This window comes from Lingula anatina, chromosome 4, assembly GCF_051362555.1.
Source record: "Lingula anatina isolate TDL-2025a chromosome 4, LinAna3.0, whole genome shotgun sequence".
In the NCBI taxonomy this organism is placed as follows: Eukaryota; Metazoa; Brachiopoda; class Lingulata; order Lingulida; family Lingulidae; genus Lingula; species Lingula anatina.
The window spans coordinates 21,276,403-21,291,330 of NC_141770.1; the positions used below are offsets into that span (position 1 = coordinate 21,276,403).

At 36.3% G+C, this 14,928-nt stretch overlaps 2 protein-coding genes across 4 annotated transcripts in view; both read left to right on the forward strand.

Moving 5' to 3' along the window:
* LOC106170365 (L-gulonolactone oxidase) overlaps positions 1-14,928 on the forward strand; it is a 32,315-nt gene that overhangs the window by 11,884 nt on the left and 5,503 nt on the right. The window contains exons 1-4 of one of the 3 annotated variants that reach the window (XM_087011157.1): positions 12,536-12,665; positions 12,910-13,093; positions 14,336-14,490; positions 14,746-14,907. The exons of the other annotated variants lie outside the window; for them this stretch is intronic. Of the exons in view, the coding sequence (XP_086867283.1) occupies positions 13,042-13,093; positions 14,336-14,490; positions 14,746-14,907 (369 nt within the window). The 5' untranslated portion in view covers positions 12,536-12,665; positions 12,910-13,041. Of the gene's footprint in view, positions 1-12,535; positions 12,666-12,909; positions 13,094-14,335; positions 14,491-14,745; positions 14,908-14,928 lie in introns of those variants that run through there. 3 annotated transcript variants of the gene reach the window in all.
* LOC147762564 (L-gulonolactone oxidase-like) lies at positions 3,224-12,755 on the forward strand. The gene is made up of 10 exons (XM_087011163.1): positions 3,224-3,471; positions 4,753-4,907; positions 5,150-5,311; positions 5,457-5,609; positions 6,141-6,308; positions 6,457-6,674; positions 8,203-8,281; positions 9,046-9,198; positions 9,924-10,157; positions 11,967-12,755. Exons 1-10 carry the CDS (start codon positions 3,420-3,422, stop codon positions 12,171-12,173), a joined length of 1,581 nt encoding a protein of 526 aa, XP_086867289.1. The 5' UTR covers positions 3,224-3,419; the 3' UTR covers positions 12,174-12,755.

Consider the following 14,928-nt stretch of genomic DNA (forward strand, 5'->3'; position numbering starts at 1 on the left):
CTTAACGGATTTTTTTTTTTATTTGCACTGAGTCCAAAATGTTCGAGGACGTCTCTGTCATTATCGCCGTTTCTCGGACGCAGTCCCAGACAAAGGATCGGAAAGTTTCTAAATAAAAGAACTTATAAATGCTGCCACTAGCCATCCTTATTGTTCCTAAGTAAAGAGAGGCGATAATGATCTGTTCTTTCTTCTAGCTTAGTCTGTCGACTAAAATGAACAAGGTTAGGCCTACAATGCAACCACCTATTATCACGACCATTAATGAGGTTCTTTGCTACACTCCCTTTCTTCATGATCGCGAAACCAGTGGGGTGCTGTGTTTTAAATATATAAAAAAGGGTCTCGCGAGGTGAAGCTATAATAATGAACTAAAAAAATCCAATGAATAGGCCTATCTAATAAACCATGAAGCACGTAGTCTAGTCCTCTTCTTTGACCGACATCACATTTTTACATTCTTTGTTTTAATAAGAGGACGAACGTGGTCTAATATGTCTTTTGGTGGTGATTTTGCTCGAAGTAGCGGAGTCAAGTAAATCGGTGATTTACCGTTGGTAAGAGTAGCAATCATCGCTCCTGCGTCCTCATAGATTACTTTCTAATCACCCGTAATTAACGCAGTCAGGAATAAGCGCTCAAATAGGGGTTTTTGTATCAGGGAAAATTTTAGTATTAATCTTATGTTATTATGTATCTGTATTATGTAATCATGTAACTCATTTTCCCAAGGCAACCACCAATTATGACGACCATTAATGAAGTTCTCTGCTACACTCTCTCCTCATGATCACTTGCTCGATCGTGAAACCCTGGAGGTGTTGTATATATATTTGGGGTAGTTTACTATAGCATGCTACACTCTCCTCATGATCAGCTGTTCGATCGTGAAATCTGGAGTGAAACCCATGGTTTATCTAACAATGGTTTAAATAAATAAAAAGGGTGTCACGGAGGTGAAGCTGCTTAACTCATAAGAATAATGAACGAAAAAATACGATGAACATTTAATAAACCACGAAGCACGTATGTTTTGACCGTTATCGCCTTTTTTTACATAAGATGTCTCAACAAGAAGGCAGATGTAGTCCAATTTGTCTTTTGTTGGTGATTCTGCTTCAGGTGGCTGAGATTAGTTGATCGGTGATGCACCGTTGGTAAGAGTAGCAATCATCACTCCTGCGTTCTAACGGATTACTTTCCAACCCCCCATAATTAACGCAGCCAGGAATAGGCGCTGAAATATGGGGTATTAAATCAGGAATTAATTTTTGTAATTATGTATCCGTAAAATAAGAATCGTAACATTATCACGTATTTTTCCTGATGGAAAATATCATAATTTATGCACACTGATCGAATTATAAAAAAATCTCCAGATGTAAACAAAGGTCAGTCAAGTATCACTCATCCCAGGCTGCAGGGCAGATATAGAGAATTGAATGAAGCGCCAGTGATCTGGCAACCCTACAAATTTGTCATAATGATTCATGGGCAAACAATAGAAGCATGAAATTAACACCTTTTACAGTGTGAATGACGACACCTTATGAGGCTTTTGTTTCTTCCCCTGGGTTGTTATTACAAAGTAAGTATGTTGACGTAAGTGTGTTGACTTTTGCGTGTTCAAAGGAACAATGGAAATATCATTTCAAAACAAAGAGCCACATTTCCCTACTTAGGTGGCCAAAATATTGTCAATGAAACGCAAAAAAGACAAAATCACCAGCTGTTACTGACTGAGTCTAACTCAAATGCAAAAAGGTACGCACAGCGACAAAGCGCTATTGTAAACAATGACCCGACGATGAGATTAATAAGATGTATAAAATGACTATTTGTACTATAAAACTGTACCCCTGCCCCTACTTGTATATTATTACATACACAAGGCCACCCTATACCAGAGTTACAGATTGATTTTTCATTACACAGTCTCTTGCACTGAAGAAAAATACTCATAATTAATTTGCGGCCCTAGTAGAGGGTCTTCTCTCGCTTTCTCTCAAATCAAAATAAACTAGCAAACATGAAAATTGGCAAGATGTATTAGAATGTAAAGTGTTGCGAACCCTTTAAACAAGGTGAATGGTAATATGCACGTTTAGACAAATTTTAATTTTAATTTCAATTAAATTTAATTTTAATTAAAATTGATATTACCAAAATTAGTAAATGTCGTTTGCGTCATGTATCAATATTTTTGCGCATAATAGTACCTACGTTATAAACATTCAGCAAAGATATTTGGAAGGCCGCTCTTTTGTTGTTTATATCAAAGGAAAACTATTTGATACCCATCGTATCAATCATTATACCATGATAAGAGATTAGCATACTAATTTATGTCCCCAGTAATAATAACTTTAACAATAACAACAAACCTCCCTACTGTGCTTTCCGTTGCAAATACAATTAGCCACGACTGTTTTATATATTAATAGATATTTTTTAATAATGACAATTTCAAAATCTTCAAAAGTACTGACAGGGACACGAACTACCGTCGGATAGGTTGCAGAGGACTCAACGACGTTAACCGTTGTTCCACCAATTCTATTGTTCACGCATGCAGATATCGACAGCTCTGTATTGCCGCGCATGCCGAAGCTTTGCGGAAATTGCCGAAGGCTAGGAAAATTCTTCAAAATATACTTTTATTATATTTAATCAAATCCAGACTATCTCCCACTGCCCTGAGGTATGGCTAAAGGCTTTCAGTTGTCATCAGACTTTGTAATTTGGGAGAAAAAAGTGAAACAGTAACTTCTGGTGATGAATAATAGGTAATAGTGCTGCAAGGTGTTGTTTTTTATCCCTGATGTACGAGTAGCTTTTTCTACAGTTTCTATAATTCTCTTAACGTATGAAAATATGCAGGTTTTCTGATATAATAAGACTTTGATAAAATCAAAACCAATAATACTTTTAAAGTCGAGAGTCGGGATAAATATCGGCAAGGTGGAGATATGTCCCGCCGGCGCTTCCGCAACAGCAAGACTGAAGGACGCAAGTTACAAAGCAAAACATGTTTAGTCAAGTTAAAGACTTAATTACCGGTTTAACTTCGGCGGCAGTGCCTACTGCTGTGAGCAACATGCGCTGTCCATCGTAATCCCCCTAGCTATCATTAACTCTGTCGGGGACGTGCGCATTAGCGCGTCTGATGTAGACAGCGTGTGCTATTAAAGTGACCGGGGACTTATTAGCTAAAGTGTACATATTAAAATTGGTCAATAGCAGTTATACATGACAACTGTTCAAAGAAAAAATGAGCATGCCCCATAGAAATTACGCAACAAAACCTTACGTGTGCACATTATTTTGTCACTCTCTGTTTTGTGTACAGACGATGACCTAAGATAGGTCATACACATTTATATGCGTCTTCTACAGTAGATTAAAAAAGGCTGTGGAAGATGGTGTCCCCGCCGATTTCCTGTCTGTATGCCTGTCTGCTGTTTAATCCAGGTAAAATATTGGGTGGATTAGCTATAATATAATGAAGTAGATTTTGTGATGTAATAGATGTCATTTAGATAGAACTTTGAGAAACCAGACAAGATACTCGTGCTGGGACTACTGAAGTATATAGTGTTCAGTTTTTACACCGTAAACGGCCTTATCAAGGTCATGAAGAACACATATGGGGAGCAAGGAGCAATGTGGAGCATTTTGTAATATTGAGCGTTCAAAGACTCCCAGAGAGGTGAAATTTAAAAAAAACATGTTCAAAAACTTATGCACAATTAAGCCAGATATTCTTCTTATAACACAGGTGAAAATGTACTGAACATGGGGTGAAGGTTCCGTAATGCAGAAAGGGGCAGCTGAAATTATGCAACCCCCCCTCCCCCCCCCCCTCCCCCCCTCCCTTGACGACCGGAAAATATGATTAACGAACCAGCTGGGTACGTGGAGCATGCTCATGGGTTCCCTCTGAGTTAACGTGTGACCTCTAAGGGGTCCGGTGTATATCCGTCTGTTTGGTTTGGATAGAGACAGACCGAGTGCCGGTCCGGAGACAGACTGGTTAAAAGACGTTCAACACCCATGGCTGCCATATGTTTACAGTAGATATTCTTTACAGTTTGGCACATTTACATGTAGTATTAGTAATGCGGGACTGTGTTATGTTTAGAGTTATCTTAAAGTAGAACAATGGAGTTGTCTGTGACAAGAGAAACGTAAATGCGAAAAATATACCTGGTTACTCCACCGGTGTGATCCGATTTTACCTTTAACACTAAGGGTCATCTTTGGTAAACTTTATCTGTTTATTCACTGCGAAACCACCTTATGAGAACAAACGGGAGAACGCACGAGAACAGCAAAAAGTACACTGACCTCTTTTAGCAAATGAAAAACGAAGCTCCGCAGCAAAAATTGACTTACTCTGATCCCAAAAAGGTTGATACACCCTTGTCGGCGGACCAATATTGAAAATGCAATAAAATACTATTAATATTTAAGGTAAATTCTCCATCAGTGTAAAAAAAATCAAAATTTAAAGTATATGTACAGCCTTCAATGGGCAACAACTGCATCTGTAGAATGATATTAAGATATAATCTCCGTGTTGAGTACTTTACTCGTAGGCTACATGTAAAGTTTTGCAAATTTTTTTTCTAATTGAATATTCAGGCTTTTTGCATTGGATAAATTTATTAAGTTACTCTTGTAAAGTGTCCTGAATGTTTTAATCCATCTTATACTTTAAATAAAATGTATAATATTATTATATTAAATTAGATATTGCGACGACTCCTCAGTTGCTCCTAATACAGACATGCCTTCAGGATTTTATTGGTCCATCGCCAACGGTCCTACTAGAGCCGTTCTCTAACTGGCAAGATTTAGTCACTTATGATCACGTGTTCGTGACTAAACCGAGGACAGCTGAGGAGGTAGAGAAAAGCAATTTTTTACTCAAAATAATGTTGTGGCAAATAACCTTTTTTGCAATTTTTAAGTGTTACAAATGTAGTTTTTGAGTGCTTTTCGTTTTGATTGAGAGATGTTTGAAATTGAAAAATTGTCGTCTCCTCGGATGGAAAATGAAGGAAAATGCTAAATTATAGCGTATTTTCCGAACAATAAAATCTTTAAATCTAAATCTAATGGCAGTAACAGTGAATTTAGTTTGTAGATACAGAGAACTGTTTCTGCTGCTGCAACTTGTGGGATACAAGTGCGAGCCGTGGGCAGTGCACATACCGTCGATCAAGTTTGGGGTGGCAGAGGACATGTCCATATTAACATGTCCGAGTTGACCCTAGAAGGAGGAAAGAGAGTGATCATGCAGCCCGAGGTATGTGTTGTTTCTCTGATGATGTAAGCATATGCTGTACATGTAGGTCTATTTCAATTTCAATTCTTCGAATTATGATTTTTATTATTATTATTATTTAAATGACGGAAAATGCATTTCCGATCATATTGATAGACTATTACAGATTGCAGGTAAAACTGTCGCTTCCGTGAAAGTTGCAGCAGGTGTCACCCAAGCAGAGTTGAACTACGAGCTCGCCAAGTACGGCTATGTCTTTCATCTGGGGCCACTCATTGGAGAAGCGACGATAGGGGGAGCCGTTGCAACTTCAGCACATGTATGATAGGTTTAACAATACGTTTTAGTTCTTTTCCGTCGTGAATTCACAAAATAGGCAAATTTGCTTTACAAATGCTACAAATGTTACTTTTAAAAATACATCTCCGTTATCTCTGTGTGTCCTCTCATGTTTTAGATAAACATTCCTCTGTTTCTTTATAACTAATTAAAGATTGGGATTCAAACCGTGCACATTGTTCATCAATTGTGTGAATGCGTGTGTGTGCGCGCTTGTGTGGGTTTGTGAGAGAGGAGGGAGCATGAGTGTGTTCCAAATTCAAGTTGTGATTTAATCCCGTTTTCCGAATCTCTTTGGCAAAGGCGAGATTCGAGCCCGAATATGCAAATCACCCAACTCAGCATTAGAAATAATATTAAAACCGCATTACTTTCTACAGATATACACATATATTGCAGTTGCACTTACTATGAAATCCTGCCACCTTGGATCGGAAACCTCCCTAGCTGTGTTTGAAGTTCTGCGCGAGTTATTTAATTATTTTTTTTTTTCATTTTGTTGCCATCTTAGAATGGATTCTACCATGAACCGTCGATAGGTGGCTACATGACGCGAGTGAAGCTCGTTGATGGACGTGGGGATATAAGAGAATTCAACCAAAACTCAGATGCGAATGTATTGAAAGCGTTAAGATGCCACTTAGGACTGCTTGGAATTTTGTTTGAAATTCAACTGGAAGTAAGTGAAAAGATGAAAAGGCATCATTTGTTAGGTACAGACATATATTTTGTACTGGGTTTGACCCAACTTTTGTACCAAAGGTTTTCACCAATACTTTATACTGGATTGAATTTATTTTGGGTCCGTTTTAAATTGTAACTTCCAGGTTATCCAGCAGGTGGTTGTTAATTTCCAGCACGTCTTCACTCCACTTCGGAACATGTTTAGCCCAACCTTTCTCCAGAATCTCATACTCGAGAATGACTTCGTAAATATGTTTTATGCACCTTACAATTCGCTGACGGAGAAGGAAACCAAAGCAGTGACACGCACTGGAAGGGTGCCAAAGAGTTGGGACAGCGGAAATGATTTAGTGCTGATAAGGTATCTGTGACTGCATTTATCCATGGCCAAATCTGTTCACAACACCTTTTTCCATTTTAAACTTAAGATTTAAATTCAGTTTATTACTAAAACTCTGCATTAAAAACTGATACTGATATTATTTACATTGCTTTATTGATAAAATGCTATCAAATAATTATATACTAATCACAAGTACTTTAATTCAATTCAATTCAATTCAATTTATTTCTGTACTGGTACATAGATTGTCATGACCTTGTACAATATGATATACAAATGATGATACAATACAGTTAGTGTATTACCATCTTTATATAATGAAGATAAGTACTAGTAAAATTACTCATAAAATATTCTATCTAAGCATTGAGATAAACCTTGGTGTGATTATAAATTTACCATAAACATACTATAAACATGTTACACAAAAAGAATATGTTTTTAAAGAACTTAAAACCACCGTTACATAGCTGTTTACATGGCTGTTTGATGACATTGATAATTACGATTAATGACAATTACATAAGACATATAAGTAAATAAGTTACACAGATATAAATATTGTGCCATGTTCAGTCCCACTGCCGAGTCACTTCTCACAACAGTGGGACCATACACTGACATTTTAAGGGATATGCTAAGAGTTACCAAGCAGAGCAACCACTTCACTTCTTTTCTTAAATGATTTGATTATAAAGTTGGAGAGGGACACTAAAGTATCTTTGTTGGCACTGTTAAATACATCTGTTGGCACTGTTTAATTCCATCATCTTCATTAATGTCAAGTATGTTAATTATCTAAATAAGTCTGCAATTAATGCCGAGTTATTTAAAATGGAATGTTTCAGTTTCAAAGCGATACCGATTAAATGTCAAAGATTATATGAACCTTGTGTAAAATAGAGCTAGTCAGTGTTTTGCATGACTACACCTGTAAAGGGGCATGTGATGCGATATAAGCTGAAGGTCGAAAGTTTAACTTATGGGCATTTTATACTTATATGTATATATAAAAGTTCCAGACGCAAGGTCATTGAAAGCAAAACCGCACGCAAAAGCAATGTGCTATAAACTTTGTATAATTAGGTCATTAAGATGGTGTAAGCAGTAATAGCGTTAAGAGTAAACATTTGAATCCATTTATTATAATCTATAAATTATGCTAAAATTGAAAAAGACAAAATATCATAGGATATGATTATGTTAATAATGCTCGTCTTTCTAACTTCGTCCACTTTTAATTTCTTCTTTTTTTCTGGTTATCCCAAATTTTTTTATGCAATAAGTAAATCAATGTCATCTTATTGCAACTGCCACCCTATACAAATATTAATGACAGACCTCTGCTTCCCTATACAAATAGCTAGTTCATAAGTTGTTGCTTGGAATTAGCAAAACAATTTGGCAGACTTGAAAAACATCCTCCCATTCCAAACCCACACATTTTAATCTGACATAAAACACGTAGTTTTCATTTCCTAAATTTAAGTTCAGAGGGATGGTGTTCTTTCCAAAACGGTTATTTATTGTCTCATGGCTTTTCCAGGATCATAAATCAAACCTCTGCCAAAGTGAATTTTGAAGGCAAAAGGCCACCGTCCGTCTCAAAAATCATGTATAATAAGGTATATATATATATAAATATATGTTTAAATGTTTTGAGTCTTGCGTCTTAATTCCGCAACACATTTGATGGATACAAGATTTTGCCAAGTGAGGGGTAGGCCAAAAGGATGGAAAGTTGTCTCGAAAATTGAAAATGTTAGATAAAGGATAAGTTCACATTTTTTTTTTCGTATTCAACACAACACAGGGATACAAAACTTACTTGCCTTTGTCTCTGTTCGTTTGTTGAACGCGCAAGGGGGGGGGGATTATGGGGAGCTAAGAGCACCTCTAAAGCTAAGAGTTGGGAGGGGGCAGTTCCCTTCCCCTGGATTGGCTAAAATAACCATGTGCTTGATATTATATTAATAAATTGTCATGAAGTGAAAATGTTTCTTTTTCTTTTAAATTTGAAACAATATTCACTATTCATACTGAAATTCTCCTTTTGTGATGAGGTTTGTGTGACTGTTTGTGTACTAAATATTTTATATTCTCTTTTCACAGAGGTCAGATATAAAAATGTATCAAAATCGATAATATAGACACTTAATTGCCTATTAGTAAGACATTAAACTGTCTAATATTTTATCATTATTCACAAAACCCTGGATGTTTGAAAATGTGACTTGTCATTGGTATGTATCTAGTCATGAGAAAAACTTTCCACCTCAATGCCGTATTCAATAGATCAAGTGTTCTGGTATACTGCCTTACAATGCTAACCTTAGTATGCAAAAAAAGGAAATGAATGAAGATAAAACTTAACTTTCAATTTCTTTAGGCTGCATTCGAAGCACAACTTTCTTTTCCCGTCTCTGTTCTGAAAAACCTCACAGAGGTATTGTTCTACAACATTACCGGGTTCCCAGCGGATGACAGTATGGAATATGTGATGGTTGATCCGAATTTCACCAATGGTGCAGCAGGAATGCAGGTTAGACATACAGTACCTCAATAAAATAGACCCCAATAAAACATCTTCTAGTTCCTCCGCCCCTTGCGATATAGTGTTGTGAATCTACATTTTATTTTTATACGAAGATAAGTACTGGTGTACTAAGTATGAGTGTATCTTGAAACAGCATTCCTTGTGACCAAACAAATGAAATCATTTGGACGTTGCGTAACCTTCGTTATGTTATAATCGACAAATGTATGTTTTGGAAAGAGAAAAGGATGCATGTCTCCCCCTCTTAAAATGCCTTTGAATTTATTTGAATTGTTAAATTGTTATTGTGTTGAGTTGCTGTTATAGCTATAATAAATTACAAATAATAATCAGTTACCCAACGTTATTTAGTATGCTGTCACTCGGAGCTTACGTGGTTTAAGCTAATTGCACTATTGCTGCATTGCAACGGCACTCACTGTTGAATATAAATTGCTTGCAAATTCTTTGTAGTTTTCAGTCTTTCTTTGTCATTTTGAATATATATAATGAAGAATTTATTCTGCGTAGTACACAAAGTACAAGAGGGAGGCAGGCGAACCTGCATACCTAGATAAAATCATTGACTTCGGGGGGGGGGGGGGCTGTAGCACACCCAATATTGAAAACCTCACTGAGCCCTTTCTAAATTTAAAAACGCAGAATGTCTTCCCTTTGCGCCTGAACAAATGGCACAAGAATCCGTGAAGGAAATTCATCTTTATCTCCAGGTTTTATCGTCCCTGTTGAATAGAGCGTCCTACCTGAAGGGTATACAGCCAGTGCAGGAGGCATTGTTCAGGTGGTTCAAAGGCGCAGACTGCCTTCTCTGCCCAGCGTCAGAGTCTCAGGATCGTGGGAAGCATGGGAAGGCTGACGACTTTGAGCATTATGCGTCTTTTCACATCCATAGTCAACCAACCTCTTCAATGCATATAATTAAGTACCAAACATTCGAAAGAGCGGTATGTATTATCACGTGTCTTATTTTCATGCAGGGGGCGTTTGACCTTTCTACAGCAATAATTTGTTTTTTGTTTCTTGCTTTTTGTTTTATACAGGTGGATAAACAGATACCAAAACGAGACCAAGTGCAGTATATTATTTCGGTTTTATACATGTATTAGATCCACATAAACTTCTTTCTAATAGGGTCAGATACTTGCAGATAGCCTTATATCTCAGTATTACTTAGTTTGAATTTGTGAGATAGCTCATTTAGTTTAAAAGATAGTCACGTTTTAGTTATATCATGTTTGCCAGTTTTAAGACGTCATTTTCAAAATGAGTTAAAAGTTGTCTAAATATTGATTTTCAATCCTTAATTGTAACTCAGGCACTAGCAATTGGCCATACAAAAATATAGTAGCTAGGCAAGAATACGTAGATTAAGCTTTGGTCTAGGATTTTGTAAAAAAGAGTTAAATACTGTTATGTTCTAATTCGTTACACTCAAACGAACATAAAATATTTATAGTATAAAGACAGACACAGTGTTAGGGGTGGAAGCGCTCGTTTCGTTCCGTGTGCTTTATTTCCAGTTGAAAGTATTGCCATAAATACAGTCATTGGTGAACATTGAAAACCGTAATTATATTCTTGCTATTATTATTATTATTATTTTAACAAACTTTGAACGAAATGATTAAAATAAATAAATGTAAAACGGAAATCTTTTTTAAAAGGGTAATGAAATAAAAATGATAATGATCAGTTCTTGAGTTTTTTTTTTTTTTTTTTTTTTTTTTTTAAGAAAACTCCATCTTGCTTTGTCTTCTGCCGTACCAGGATCCGAGCTGAAAAATTAAAACGTTCTGATATGAAATAAATAAAACACTAAAAAGCTTGAACTAAGACTAAAACTAATTTCTCTATTCTTTCTAATCTTAACTTATCGTATCTCGTATTTATTTATAAAATATATTTATTCAAACAAACAAACTTAACATTTTTTTTTAATTGATAAAGTAAAAATCCTTCAAATTGACTGGGTGGGAGGGAATTATAAATATTCTCTGCTTGCATCACGGAATGCGAAAGAGCCTTCGAATGACCTAACTCTCAAATCTACTTTTCCTCATCACCTTCTATTTGATAATACTACTCAAGTGACCAGTCACATAATGTTAACACCACTCAGACCATACTGGACAGTTCACACATAAACATCACGTGTCTGCGTACCCACAACAAATATATTACATTACACGTAAAAAAGGTTGACAAATACGGGCAGTAGGAGGAAGTACAATTCAATACGGTTTGGTCAAAAGCTATATATAGGCTACCAGTTGAGCTTTGCCGCCTCAAAATGGCTTATACTGCTGAACAAGAGGGGTATTATATAAATACAAAAAAAAAATGCTTTTAAAAAACTGACATGGTAGTTAAAAGCCTTAGTTTTGTCCATTAACATGAATGTGTTTCGTCTTCCCCCCTCCTGGTTTTGCTGACTTTTGAATCAAAATCGAAAGCTTATCCTTTAATATATATATATATTTCGACCTGTCCTAGATCTACAAAACATTGCCTACGTAGTAGTATCAAAAGCTCCTTTTTGTAACATGTCGAAGCAGGCCAGTTCTCGATGCAGTAGTTGAGAAGCAACACGCAATCTAGAAACAGGTAGAAAACATAAACTTGCTGGGCACTTATATTGCGGTTTATGACAACGAAAAGCTGGCGCTACTAAGAACGTATACTTGTGTTAACGGTAGCCATGTGTATACTATACTTGTTGGGTAAAAGTCATTGTAAATTATCCGAATTTCCAGCTTGTGACAGAGTGGGATAAAATTGGTCAGTACGGGCGACCTCACTGGGGAAAGGGACTTCACGTATTTCCAGCCTTAAAGGAACGACTGGGATCAATCTACGGCGACGACTTGGAAAAGTTCAAGGCCGTCCGAAAAGAACTTGACCCATCGGGAGTTTTTAGCAACGTTTTCTTGAGAGAATTATTTGATATTAAAAGACAGTGATTCCTCTTTTAATTTTATTGTTATTGTGTAATTTCCTTTTTTTTTTCAAATACATGTACTTACTACTTGAGTGGCTCGGCCACTACATTGTTGCGGACGCTACAGAGATACAGACACTACAGGGTCACGGGCATGACATGGAAAATATATTGAGTGTAGAATTTCTGCAGTGAATTAATGCACATGTTAATTGTTTGAACATTTTAGTGTCAGTTGGCATTTTGTATCCCTGGTATTCGCATTTAAATTCTCCATGTCATTAAACCTGTTATACATGTAGATTTTCATGGGATATGAATGCAAAGATATTTCCTTCTAGTAATTTGGGGAAACAAGTTATTGATATGCTGAATTAGAGAAATATTTAACGATTGGTCATACGCGAAAATGGTTGAATTCGGACGGAAACATCTTATCAGCATAACAAACCTTCAGAAGAAAAAGGAACATTGTGGAAACATTCTAAACTTTTGTTTGGAAACTGAAATCAATGTAAGTATTTCAGAAAGATGCGTACGTATACAGTATTGGAATGGTCAGGCAGCACACACGTTTCAATAAAATATCTTTATGTCTGCTCAATACTTTTTTGAGAAGTGTAATAGTAACGGTTATTACAGTAACTGATTATAAATATTCACGATGGGTGTGTCTCACAAACCTGTTTGAACACTGAAAAAATAAAGATGTTGTTGTTTATTCAACATTATAGTAGAGGGTATAAACTTTTGTACAGGTTGACTGTGACCAGACTGATAAAGTTTTGTAGGAACAACCTAACTGTCCACATTATTTCGTCACGCTCTGTTTGTGCACATGTCATGAATGGAATTCGTGTAAATTGAACAACGAAGAAAGGCTGTCCAAGATGGTGACCCCACCGATCTCCTGCCTATACGCCTGTCTGCTGTTTAAACCAGGTAAAAATTGGGTAAAATATTAAACTAAAACATTATGAAGTTCATTTTGCTAGGTAATATGTCTCCTTTAGATCAAACTGATGTCATTTCTCTACGTTTACGGAGTTGAGCGTATGCACTTCACTTTGGTTTGGATAAAAGGAGGTCACTTTAGGTGAATATGTAACCCATGCTACCGGTATAGTAACGTCCTACATCAATCTCTCTCTCTCTCTGTGATATAGGTTGTTAGTTGTTTGGCGCATTAAGCATAATAATACGGGCGCAGTGTTAAGTATAACAACTGTTATTTTATTTTTTATTTATTTTTTTATTATTTATTTATTTTTTTTTTTTGGGGGGGGGTAGTGCCGTAAAACGTTTTATCCTGGGGTAAACGACGGTTTACCCACACTTACCAATTGTCAATGAATCCGTTCCGATAATCCAAGTCAGCCCATGTTAGTTTATTTTTTGTTAATATCTCTTAGGAGATAATCATGGAGGGTAGCCACCTATGAAGGTCCACTACGAGTTGTTTACAATGTATTTATTGTGAAATATGAAACTCATAAGAAGAGTTGTTATCCCTTTAAATTAGAAGTAAATGGGTTTCTATGGCAGGAGGAAACGTAAATAAAACACGAAAAAGTTTAACCGTTATGCTTGACCTGTTTACTTGTCATACACTGATTTACATGTTTAACAGGGCCGATTCGTGTTCATCCTTGGATGATATATGAGTATCGCCTCAAATAAACTGTAACTGTTTTGATTCGATACAAAATCACCTTGAATTAAAATACCAGTTTCAAAGTGAATTACTTACGAAAAACAGCGAATTTGCACCGTTGTGCAACAGACTTATTAGACAGAATTGAAGAGAAATCAACAACAAAAAATCCGTGGTTAAATTTTGTTAGCTTTTAATGTCTGCCGAGACACATTTGCTAGTCTGCCAATAATAACCCTGGCAGTTCTGCCAATATTTCTGATCCTAACACCTTTAAATCTCTCGAAATCTTCCTTGCCTTAAAGCTAAACCGCGAGCCCTTGGATTATCCCACATTGTCCCATTGAATAAATTTTGAAACAAACACCTATTTTAATGCATATTCGTAAGTCATTTTATCTAGTAGTTTACTAATAAATTAATGGTGTTCTTTATTCGCTGAGCGACCCTTTAGGTCTTTTTGTTCATATTATTCAGGTCATATTATTTCATTATTATTCTAACGAAATGTTTATTTGTTTTTTCATAAGAACTTGCGACGCTGCCACAGTTATTGGTAATACAGAGCTGCCTGCAGGAATTTATTGGTCCATCGCCAACGGTCCTACTTGAGCCGTTCTCTAATTGGCAGAAAGTCGTCACTTATGATCACGTGTTCGTGACGAGACCAAAGTCAGCTGAGGAGGTACAGCTAAGTATCACTGTTGTAATGTAAATGATACTGCCAACATATGTTTTTCAAATGTTTAATACGACCTTAAATGCCTTTCGTTATCATTCAGAATTGACAGCAGTTACAAATGTGCTTTGAAAATATATTATTTTTAACGTATATGATAATCTTCGTAGGCCTATATTTAGACATTGATAACATGTAAATTTTTGTCGATTCTAAAAATTTAAACGCAGTTATTTAAGTGAATTACATTATTTTCTAAAGATACAGAGAACTGTCTTGGCTGCCGTAACTTGCGGGATACAAGTAAGCGCCGTGGGCAGCGCACATACCGCTGATCAAGTTTGGGGTGGTCGAGGACATGTCCATATCAGAACGTCCGAGTTGACCCTAGAAGGAGGAAAGAGGGTGATATTGCTGCCCAAGGTAGGTGTTCTATTTCTCCGA

Excerpts from the sequence above, each read along its gene's own strand:
- LOC147762564 (XM_087011163.1), top strand. The coding sequence starts at position 3,420 with ATGGTGTCCCCGCCGATTTCCTGTCTGTATGCCTGTCTGCTGTTTAAT. Across the intron at positions 6,675-8,202 it reads AATGATTTAGTGCTGATAAG|GATCATAAATCAAACCTCTG; the intron begins GTATCTGTGACT and ends TGGCTTTTCCAG. Across the intron at positions 8,282-9,045 it reads CAAAAATCATGTATAATAAG|GCTGCATTCGAAGCACAACT; the intron begins GTATATATATAT and ends CAATTTCTTTAG.